Source organism: Camelus dromedarius, chromosome 10 (assembly GCF_036321535.1).
Source record: "Camelus dromedarius isolate mCamDro1 chromosome 10, mCamDro1.pat, whole genome shotgun sequence".
In the NCBI taxonomy this organism is placed as follows: Eukaryota; Metazoa; Chordata; class Mammalia; order Artiodactyla; family Camelidae; genus Camelus; species Camelus dromedarius.
The window spans coordinates 74,011,197-74,017,324 of NC_087445.1; the positions used below are offsets into that span (position 1 = coordinate 74,011,197).

At 55.5% G+C, this 6,128-nt stretch overlaps 1 protein-coding gene across 4 annotated transcripts in view; it reads left to right on the forward strand.

Moving 5' to 3' along the window:
• ABL1 (ABL proto-oncogene 1, non-receptor tyrosine kinase) overlaps positions 1–6,128 on the forward strand; it is a 123,061-nt gene extending 116,933 nt beyond the window's left edge. For 2 of the 4 annotated variants that reach the window (XM_031450707.2, XM_031450709.2), the window contains exons 10-12: positions 302–466; positions 2,333–2,374; positions 2,486–6,128. In XM_031450707.2, coding sequence (XP_031306567.1) covers positions 302–466; positions 2,333–2,374; positions 2,486–4,197 — 1,919 coding nt within the window. In that variant the 3' untranslated portion in view covers positions 4,198–6,128. The remainder of the gene's footprint in view (positions 1–301; positions 467–2,332; positions 2,375–2,485) is intronic. The other 2 variants (XM_031450708.2, XM_010984216.3) reach the window with 1 other exon arrangement.

Here is a 6,128-nt window from a genome sequence, read left to right on the forward strand (position 1 = left end):
GAAAGATGGCCGTGTGGGACTCCAGCCCAGTCCTTCAGTTCACTTCCTGGTGGGGTGCATGGGCCAGCAAGTCACCTGACACCAGAAAGCTGTGCAGAGGTGCTGAGTGTGGCTCTCTGTCTTTTGCAGCCAGGGTTCTGAAAACTACTCAAGTGCTGTTTCTTCAGTGTGTGTATCTCTTTCCTGTAACTGTATACAGATGACTACTGTTGTCTAAAAAAGAAAAAGAAGACCAGTGTACCAAAATGTCATCATTACTCACGACTGCTGGTTTTGTTATTGATTTTTTGGTGGTTCTTAGAAGTGGAAAAGGAACTGGGGAAGAAAGGCGTACGAGGGGTTGCAAGTCCTCTGCTGCAGGCCCCGGAGTTGCCCACCAAGACGAGAACCTCCAGGAGAGCTGCCGAACACAAAGATTCCCCCGAGGGGCCCGAGATGCCCCACTCCAAGGGCCCCGGAGAGACTGGTATGTCCCCACCCCCAGAGGCCCCGGAAGTCAGCCCTCAGGGCCGGTGCAGGCAGATGGGAAGCAGTGACTGGAACCTGCACGGAAGCGTAGGGAGACCCCATGTTAGTGATCCAGCTTCAAAAAGAGGAAGGTTCTCCCTTTTCCCACAGCCCCTCCCCTCCCAGAACCATTTAGGAGTTTGTGGCTTTGGCATGAGCCTAGTCGAATAGGCACGGGTGCTTACGAAACCCACTGAGAACGAGCCCACCCCTCCATGTGTTATTCACAGCATTTGTGGTTGCCCTTGCAGGGCAGATACAACCATAATAAATATTGAACCAAACGAAGAGCAGCTTGTTGTGAAAGCACTGATATGAAAAGCTCACTGGAACGGAGGAACCAGGAGATACCTGTGGGAGAGCTGGTGTCCTCGTGGTCTCTGAGGACTGAATCTGGTGCTGTTCCCAGACTAGCAAGGGCCACGCGAGTGGTTCGGGGGGTCTCAAGATGTTACCAGAAATAACGTTAGTAAGCGCTGACCCAGTGCTTCCCGTGTGCCAGGCTTGACTCTGACTTAGGCTGCTCTGAGGTGGCAGTTCCCTCACCTCAAAAAAACCAAAAAACAGAAGTCTGGGTTCTGCTACGCATCAGCTGAGTGGAAGTGTCTGAGGTGGGTCAGGCGTCTGGGTGTGTAGCGCTCCTGAGGGATGCTCTGGTGGGCCACACGCTAAGCACATGGGGAGGGACAGAGCAGAGCCAGGATTATGGGAGGCTGAGTCACGGCAGAATCTGTAGCCCCCGTGATTCCCAGTTTTTTTTTCGTCATGTACCCGTATTAATTTTAAAAAGAATGTACAACTCATATATACACGCACTACTGTACAAATATATTATGGATACTATAAATATACCAAAAATAGATACTTAAAAGGTTTACGTAGGAAATAAATCCAAATTATGGTGGTTTGCTTGCATGCCCCTTGGGCCATCTTGCTCACCCCACTTTGATAGTATGTAAACTGTCCAGAATCTGGCCCCTTCGTCCTTCTGCTAGTTGTCATGATTTCAGGTAGTTGAACAGTGGGGAGGAGGAGAGGCTGCTGTGAAAAACTTGGAGCTCATTAAAAGCCCATGATAAGCAGTCATGTTCACTTACGCCCATCAGTATTCATCCGAGGGGTGTTTTGATACATAATCTCGTGGTGAGCCAGGAGTGTCAGCTCGGTGTTCAGCGCTGAAACAGAGCTGGGCGTAACATTAGCATTTCACTGTCTCCGCCTTCTTCCGCTGGATTCAAGTTTTGGGGGGTCATCGTCGTCTTTCCCTGATCCTGAAGTCCCGTGTGCTGCCTGGTGCTCTGACAGATGCCCGCGTGTACCTGGACTCTAAGTGACAGGTGCTGACAGAAACCGCTCCACTTGCGGCTGCCCACGGAGGGAGAATTCCGTCATTCACTAGCCGGGTGCTTGGCAACACCAGAAAGACTTCTTAGGAGCTATTATTCATATTTAAAGAATGTCCATTTAAAAATTTAAAAGGTCGCCCTTCTTGTTTCCCAAGATAATAGCCCGTTGTCACAGCGCCCTGTGGTGTGTGGCCCCTTCCCTCTTGATCGCACCGCGGAGGAACCTCAGCCAAACCTCAGCTGGCTGACCAGTCTGAGAGGCACGGGTTCGGACCCTGGGCTCGGCCGTGTCACGCTGTTTGCTCACCAGGTAGTGGTGCTGGGGGGACTCCGCAGCTTTAAAGGAAACCAGTGCAGGGATGAGGGGCAGTTACTGAGCAGTTTCACACCAAAAGCTGTGACGGACGCTCCGTGTTCATTCTCGCGTTGCGTTCTCACCACAACGCTATGGATAGGTTTTCTTGTCCTCCGTTTTATAGATGAGAAAGCTGAGGCCGAGCCGGGAGAAGTAACTTGCCCAGGTGAGTGGCAGGGCTGGGCCACATGCAGGCCTGTCAGCCTGGGCGAGTTCCCCCGCTCACCCAGTAGCCTTTGGCCTGGAGTCTTTAAACTCTTCCCAACGTGTTTTTCAGATCCTCTGGACCACGAGCCCGCTGTATCTCCACTGCTCCCTCGAAAAGAGCGAGGTCCTCAGGATGGCAGCCTAAATGAAGATGAGCGCCTTCTCCCCAAAGACAAGAAGACCAACTTGTTCAGCGCCTTGATCAAGAAGAAGAAGAAAACAGCCCCAACCCCTCCCAAACGCAGCAGCTCCTTCCGGGAGATGGACGGCCAGCCCGAGCGCAAAGGGCCCAGCGAGGAAGAAGGCCGTGAAATCAGCAACGGGGCGCTGGTTCTCGCACCCTCGGACGCAGCCGAGCCAGCCAAGTCCCCAAAGCCCAGCAGCGGGGCTGGCGTCCCCAATGGAGCCTTCCGGGAGTCAGGGGGTGCAGGCTTCAGGTCTCCCCACCTATGGAAAAAGTCCAGCACGCTGACCAGCAGCCGATTAGCAGCCAGTGAAGAGGAGAGTGGTGGCAGCTCCAGTAAGCGCTTCCTGAGATCCTGCTCTGCCTCCTGCATGCCCCACGGGGCCAAGGACACAGAGTGGCGGTCGGTCACGCTGCCTCGGGATCTGCAGTCCACGGGGAGACAGTTTGACTCATCCACATTTGGAGGGCACAAGAGTGAGAAGCCGGCTCTGCCTCGGAAGCGGGCAAGTGAGAACAGGTCTGATCAGGTGACCAGAGGCACAGTCACTCCCCCACCCAGGCTGGTGAAGAAGACCGAGGAAGCAGCCGATGAGGTCTTCAAGGACACAGCCGAGTCCAGCCCGGGCTCCAGCCCTCCCACTCTGACTCCAAAACTCCTCCGGAAGCAGGTTGTGGCCACGCCTTCCTCTGGCCTTCCCCACAGGGAAGAGGCTGGGAAGGCTAGTGCCCTGGGGACACTTGCTGAGCCGGTGCCCCCCAGCAGCAGGGCAGGGCCAGGTGCATCTGGAGGGACCAGCAAGGCCCCTGCCGAGGAGTCTAGAGTGAGGAGGCACAAGCCCTCCTCCGAGTCCCCAGGGAGAGACAAGGGGAAGTTGTCCAAGCTCAAACCCGCCCCACCACCCCCACCACCAGCATCTGTTGGGAAAGCCGGGAAGCCCTCTCAGAGCCCGACCCAGGAAGCAGCCGGGGAGGCAGGTGCCAGTGGAAAAGCAAAATCCGTGGCTCTGGGTGTGGATGCTGTGAACAGTGATGCTGCCAAACCCAGCCAGCTGGGAGATGGTGCCAAAAAGCCCGTGCTCCCGTCCATGCCAAAGCCACAGTCGTCCACCAAGCCGGCGGGGACTCCGACCAGCCCAGCCCCCGCTCCCTGCACGTTGCCCTCAGCATCCTCTGCCCAAGCAGGGGACCAGCCGTCCTCCACCGCCTTCATCCCTCTCATATCGACCCGCGTGTCTCTTCGGAAAACCCGCCAGCCTCCCGAGCGGATTGCCAGTGGCACCATCACCAAGGGTGTGGTGCTGGATGGCACCGAGGCCCTGTGCCTTGCCATCTCCAAGAACTCCGAGCAGATGGCCAGCCATAGCGCCGTGCTAGAGGCTGGCAAAAACCTCTACACTTTCTGTGTGAGCTACGTGGACTCCATCCAACAGATGAGGAACAAGTTTGCCTTCCGAGAGGCCATCAACAAACTGGAGAATAATCTTCGGGAGCTTCAGATCTGCCCAGCGACAGCAGGGAGTGGCCCGGCGGCCACTCAGGACTTCAGCAAACTCCTCAGCTCCGTGAAAGAGATCAGTGACATCGTACAGAGGTAGCAGAAGCTGGGCGTCAGGAGCCTGCAGTTCGCGTGGGACCCCACCCCACCCCCCGTGCCCTGGCCGGTGACTGACAGCTCAGCGCGCTGGGACCTGGGCGCGGAGCTCGGGCGCCTGGAGCCCCGCCCTCCTACCTGCGAGCGCGCCTGCTGCTCTCCCGCACTGCTTCCTCCTCAGCCCGGCTCCCCGAGCCTCCTCTCCCGAGTTCTGTCTGTGGAGTTCCCGCTCTGTGGACTGCACATAGTGCTTCAAAACTGAGCTCTTGGGGCCTGCTGGGAAGGTGGATGAGCACTTCCTTTTCATTTTTCTTTCTGGAGGACCTCCTCTGGCTGTGCCTTCACCTCTCTTTCACCCCAAGAAGGAGTACCCTGAATGGGAGCTGTCACCAAGGCCTTGGGACTGTCAGTCCACTCACCCTGGGCAGAGTCTGTGCACGCGTCTCCTCGGGCCCCCTGTGCTGAAGACTTGTTTCTGGGACCACATCCTGGGAAGTGCTGCCAGCTGGTCACCCTGCCCGCCCCTGCTGTCAGGGGCCCGTGTCCGCACCGTTTCCTCATGTGGAGGACAGCTCTGGATTTGGGGGGTAAAACGGGGTGCTAAAACCAACTAGCCTCTGGGTCCCGGGACCAGTGGGGAGGCCAGGGAGGTCCGTGGTGTGGGAGAGGGGCCTTGTCATCCGTTCTTGCCATGTCCTTCGAGCCCAGTTCCTTGCTCTCTTGTGACATGCACTGCTAATCCTGGATAGAAAGCTTGAGTCTTGAGGGGTGGCAGGGTCGCTGTTCAGCCTACAGGGGCGGGGAGGCAGGAAGGGTGGCTCGTTGGGTGAGCAGCGGGCCCCTAGATGGCCCAGCGCTGGGCCTAGGCAGGTCTGCAGGAGGCGCAGAGTTTCCTTCCTTCCCAATTTCCAGGTGCCCTGTAGAGGCACTTAGTCTTGATCTCTGGTTGATCTCTTTCCACTCCCTTGTACTCCTCTCAGACAAAGGGCTTTTCCTCTTGTGACAAGCCAGTCTTCAGTTTTCTGGAGTTCTTGAAGCGTTTCAGAACCCTGCCTTCCGCACAGGTGCCTCCAACACAGAAGGAGCCGCCGTTGTGCCAGTGCACAGACAGGAGGCAGTGGGCTGCAGCTGCACCCTGGTGAACAGATGTCTTCTGTAATTACCACGAGCAACACATAGCCTGGTTGTTTCTGTCGGGGTCATCAGGGATGAAGAAAACCACAAATAAATGAAACCCCAGAAAGTGTCTCAAAGAGCAGGCTTCAGTGTAATCACCCCAGGCTGCCCAGGACTGGGCTCATGGGGCAGGAGCCCAAGGGTCCTTGACCTTGACCTAAGAGCAGCTACTGAAGAGCGGGCAGGCACCTGCCTGGGCCTGGCGCCAGGCTCAGGAATAACCTGGGAGAAACCACCTTCCACTCCTCATGCCTTCTCATGCCCGTGTCCTCGCACGGGCCCCCTTTTTACACTAATCACCTAAACTTGTATTTTATTTCTCTGGTAGAGGTGGTTCCTCTGGATCGTTTGATGCTGTTTTCACAGCGCATCACCTCTTTGCCCCCCCACCCCGACTGCTCTGTTAGACAGGGAGGTGCTCGAACAGCGGCCTTGCAGACAAAGCAAAACAGACCCACCCTGGTTCCCTCAGCTGCCTGTTTCTATGAGGTACCGGTCTCTCCTTGTTCACACGATGTGCCACTATATTTTGCATTTATACTTTGATATTACACTCTTTTATAGACTTGCTCTTTTATAAATGACGTGTAAATAGTTTTCCACTATCCTCCCTTCTGGAATGCCTATGGTGTCTTCTTTTTTTTTTTTTTTTTTTTTTTTGGTCCAGTACATTTTGTTTCTGTACATGACTCTGTTTTTTGAATCCACGTCTCTCCTCTGTAGTATTTTTTAAATAAATGTTTACATCGTTAGAACTTG